The sequence below is a fragment of the Danio rerio genome, chromosome 4, assembly GCF_049306965.1.
Source record: "Danio rerio strain Tuebingen ecotype United States chromosome 4, GRCz12tu, whole genome shotgun sequence".
Classification (NCBI taxonomy): domain Eukaryota; kingdom Metazoa; phylum Chordata; class Actinopteri; order Cypriniformes; family Danionidae; genus Danio; species Danio rerio.
The window spans coordinates 70,742,501-70,747,157 of NC_133179.1; the positions used below are offsets into that span (position 1 = coordinate 70,742,501).

The 4,657-nt window shown below is 44.2% G+C and overlaps 1 protein-coding gene across 2 annotated transcripts in view; it reads left to right on the plus strand.

The window, feature by feature from the left end:
* si:cabz01054394.7 overlaps nt 1–4,657 on the plus strand; it is an 11,168-nt gene extending 6,511 nt beyond the window's left edge. For both annotated transcript variants that reach the window (XM_073948758.1, XM_009300984.5), the window contains exon 3: nt 3,405–4,657. In XM_073948758.1, coding sequence (XP_073804859.1) covers nt 3,405–4,381 — 977 coding nt within the window. In that variant the 3' untranslated portion in view covers nt 4,382–4,657. The remainder of the gene's footprint in view (nt 1–3,404) is intronic.

Sequence of the window (4,657 nt, forward strand, 5' to 3'; positions counted from 1 at the left end):
TTAAAAATAGTACCAAAGAAGCCAAACGGCTATGACGTGTTGCATCAAAACACGATATCTACTTGTAAATTGAAAACAATGAAAGCCGTTCATTTGTTTAATCTAATAAAGACGTTTATTTTTTACAAACCAAACCATTATTGGGAAGTCACTGTTGGCAAGATGATCTATTAATACAATAGTTTTACCAAAAACACCAGAAAAAAACCAAAGTGAGCTGCTGATATTGTCTTACTTTCAATTAGAATGTTCATAAAGTCCTGTTCTGTTATTTACCCGAACCTCAGAGCTGTCAAAACTCACTTTAATACAAGCTAGTGATGGGTTGTTCATGAATGATTCGTTAATTTTGAACGAATCTTTAATATGACTCGGGAACTACGAGTCCTCTCAGGGAGTGATTCGTTTATCTGCGCGTGCGCACATTTGTGCAGGTAGTATCGTTAATTTCAAGTCTTCATCACATTGGCAGAAGCCAATCATACGCGTTTAGAGCCGGAAAAAGAATTGATCCGCTCACCTCTCGAGTCCTCTATCGGGTCTGAGTCACTCGTTCATCACGGGCCAATCATACGCGTGTAGAGCCGGAAAAAGAATTGAACCGTTCATCTCTCGAGTCCTCGGGTTTGAGTCATTCTGTCACGTGATGAACGAACGATCATGGCTCCTATCGGCTTAGACTGTGCATTGATTAAGATTATATGTGACTGTCAGTGTAACGTGAATGAACCCCTGACATTTGAAGACATGAAGAGGTGAGCTGAGCAAAGAGACAACAATACCTTCATAGACAAAAGAGCAGGTAAACATTGAAGTATTATTTTCTCCTTCTTATAGTATTCTAGTTACGACATATTTGTCATGCAGTCAACCTTTTGGGCTAGTTGTAGATGTGTTTGGAAGCAATTCGTAACATTTTCATAATATTTTGGCAAATTGAAGCAAATGAACAAAATGACTCGGAAAAAAGATTCGTTCATCTCGATCCGAGTCAGTAAAATGATCCAAACTTCCCATCACTAATACAAAACGACGCACTGTTTAATGTGATACCATGTTTATTTACTCATGCAACATTGTAAGAATAGCTGTTAATTGATACAGAATAGCTGAAAATCAGCAAACTTGTTCAATCTAAAGTGTCAAATCTTGGCTTTACTGCAAATATAACCAATATGCCCAAACCTCAACAATTACTATTCAATTCTCCTAAATGCTGCAGGTGTACAGTTTTCATATGTTGAAAGGTTTACAGCTTTTCTGGGAATCGTCTCAGTTCTGCATATATCTTTACATCAAACATGGACAAATTTAGGATTAACTCATCCTGGAGAGCCACAGCCCTGCAAGTCTTAGTTCCAATTCTGCTACAACACATCTACCTGTGGATAAGCCTGATGAACTAGGCTAGTGCATGCTCGCACTATGTACAGTTGCCTTGAACTGTGCCGTAGCACATTTGTCCCCTCTCCCCCGACGGCCTGCACTCACATTGCATCCGATCCAGAGCACACTTACGTCATCGATGAGAGAAGCGCCCTCGCTCAGCGCAGTGGAGATTACTTTAGTTATATCGTTTAAGTCGTTTGATATGCAGTGACACACAGTCAAACATTACGCCGAACAGATCAGCCACTTTTGATGCTCATACAAAATCATAAAAGTCCTCGTGCTGCAGGTATTTGGAGGTTTGCTGAATGTGCAGCTGTCGTGCAGTGAGGGGTTTGCGTCTTTAATAAACTACGACAGTTTGCGTTCATTGAACAGTAAGAATGATTAATAAATCTATGTGAAACAGCCCCTTAAAAGTCACGTCTCAGGGTGCTTTCACACCTGCCTTATTTAGTTCTATTGAATCGCACTAGAGTTCGTTTCCCTCTTTTGGTGCGGTTCGTTTGGGCAGGTGTGAATGCAGCAATCGTACTCGAGTGCGGACCAAATAAGCGTACCGAGACCTGCTTGAAGAGGTGGTCTCGGTACGCTTTCAAACGAACCCTGGAGCGGTTCGTTTGGGGTGAGAATATGAACCGTACTAAAACAGGTCCAACCGCAAAAAGTACTGCACGTTTTGAACTAGTTCAGCTGCCGTAGGCCGATGCGCTGTGCATTATGGGGTATGGAGGAAAAATATTTGTTGACAGCGCTTTACCAACAGAGAGAGAGAGAGGGGAAAACATTACCTGATGGATCGTTGGTAATGTTTCGGCAAGATGACCATGTCGCAGTTTAGCTAAATTAATTCACGTCTCCTCCTGAAGTGACGAGCGATGCATTAAACACTGTTTTCCAGCCGCGCTTCATTTTCATAATGTATAGTTTATCTAAAGCAGGGATACAATCAGCCAGCGCAGTCGTCCCTCCAGAGTAAAAGGTTTTGTTTACCTGCGGGAGTTCACTGGCATTTTCCTGCACGTGAATTCTGACCAATCAATAAGCAGTTTAGGAAATATGTTCAACAACATCTGGCCAATGAGATTGTCAGGTGACTGCATTTTGGTTCGTTCCAACTGGTTCGGACCAAAGCCAGCAATGTCGTGTGAAAACGACCCAAAGACGGCAGAAGATACAACAATGTATCATGTATTACCCTTGGTCCGGACCAAATAAAGCGAACTACAGACGTGAAAGCACCCTCACTTTCAGTTTCGGGCTCTGGCACGCTTTGCACTCACACTAAAAGCGTACTGCAACAAACCCTAAGTGAACTGCGCTCAGGCACACCTCTTCCAACTGGGAAAGGGCCAGCCAACTGAACCTCGCCTGAGCCCGATTCAGAGCACTCACACTTCTCAAACGACCCCGGGAAACGTGCCTGGGCACAGTTCGGATAGCATAGTGCAAGTAGGCCTTTAGTTTGATCCTGTGTGCTTAGTTAAGGTTGAAGCTACATTGTGCAGGGCTGTGGTCCTCCAGGACTAAAGTTTGACACCCCTGGATTAGGAGATTCCGCTAAGGAGACCGAACCCATGACCTTGTTTCAAAAAAGGTGAGTGAAATTTGCATTCAAATTCATTCCCATGCTCATGCCAATTCCTGCACACGGGTATGCAAGTGGCACAGGTGTAGTCACTCAGCAGATTGTCTCTGAAAAGCCAGCACCCAGATGTGCGGCTCTATGGAAAGTGTCATAACACTAAACCAGTTATGAGTTTGGGGTGTTTGTAGCCAGACAAGTAGCATTAACATAAACAACAATCAACCTTCTATGATCCCTGGGGCCAGAATGGGGCCTGGAAAGTTAAATTAGGAGCTGTATTAGCAACTAATATATAGCAGTTTGCGCTAGTAACTTCAAGTTACTATGATTGTATGGTGGGAAAGTGTTTTAGACCAAAAGGTATCTGAAGACCACAGACTGGTGAGTCTCAGGCTAAATCGAACTTTTCTTTTCTCTTTTGCCTCAGACCTGATGCTGCCAAAAGAGGAGAGTGAAGAATTGAATAGCACGGAAGATACATGTCTAAATGAGGAACATAATTATAGCATTGTGGTAGACAAATCTTTGAGTTGCCCACAGATCTCGCGTAAAAGAGTTCAGCCGAAAGAAACCAGAACTCCTGTCACTTGTAAACAGTGTGGAAAGAGTTTCATTCGAAACGGAAGCCTTAAGATCCACATGAGAGTTCACACAGGGGAGTGTCCGTACGCCTGTCTACAGTGCGGGAAGAGTTTCACTCAGCAAGGAAGCCTAAAAGTCCACATGCGAATTCACTCCGGTGAGAGGTCTTTCATCTGTCAGCAGTGCGGGAAGAGCTTCAGTCAGAAGGGTAGCCTCAAAATACACATGAGGATACACACTGGAGAAAGCCCGTTCGCTTGCCGAGAATGCGGGAAAAGCTTCTCCCGTAAAGCATGCCTCGAAAGCCACGCAAGAAGTCACACCGGAGAGAAGCCGTTCGCCTGCCCTCGATGTGGGAAGAGTTTTACACGGAAACCCTCCCTTGACGGCCACATGAAAGTTCACACAGGACAGAGTCCGTTCGTCTGTGAAGACTGCGACAAGAGCTTCTCGCAAAACGGAAATTTTAAAGCTCACATGAGGATTCACACCGGAGAGAGACCGTTCATCTGTGGGCACTGCGGAAAGAAATTCCGAGGTAGAGTGAATCTCAACTACCACGTGAAGATTCACTCAAGGGAGGACTGCTTCGTATGTCATCCGTGCGGAAGGAGTTTCTCAAACAGCGCACGCTTCAAAAGACACCAAGGGCTTCATGCCACAGGCGAGCTTTTCACATGTGTTCAGTGCGACAAGGGTTTCCTGTCGGACGAACGCCTGAAACGCCATTCGAAAACTCATTCTGGAAAGAAAGCACAGCGCTCTGGATGTGGAAAACGTTCTGGGAGAAGGAGAACATTCAACCATTGCCGCTCACGATGAAAGCTAATCAACTGTGGTCAGTGTGAATGAATGTATTTCGATGCCACACTCAAAAGATACACCTTGTGTGCTAGGAGATGGCTCAGCAGTAAATCTATGGCTATGGATACTATGGATAGCATCGAATATCCTACAGTTTCAACATATTTTTCAGCTGCCGTGTGCCCACAGCGTGTGCCATCATTCTGTACAAGGAAGCTCATCTGGTGACCGCTTCAATCCACTTCTAGATGCAGGATATCAGTCTGTGACACAAGTGTCAAACTCAGTTCCAAC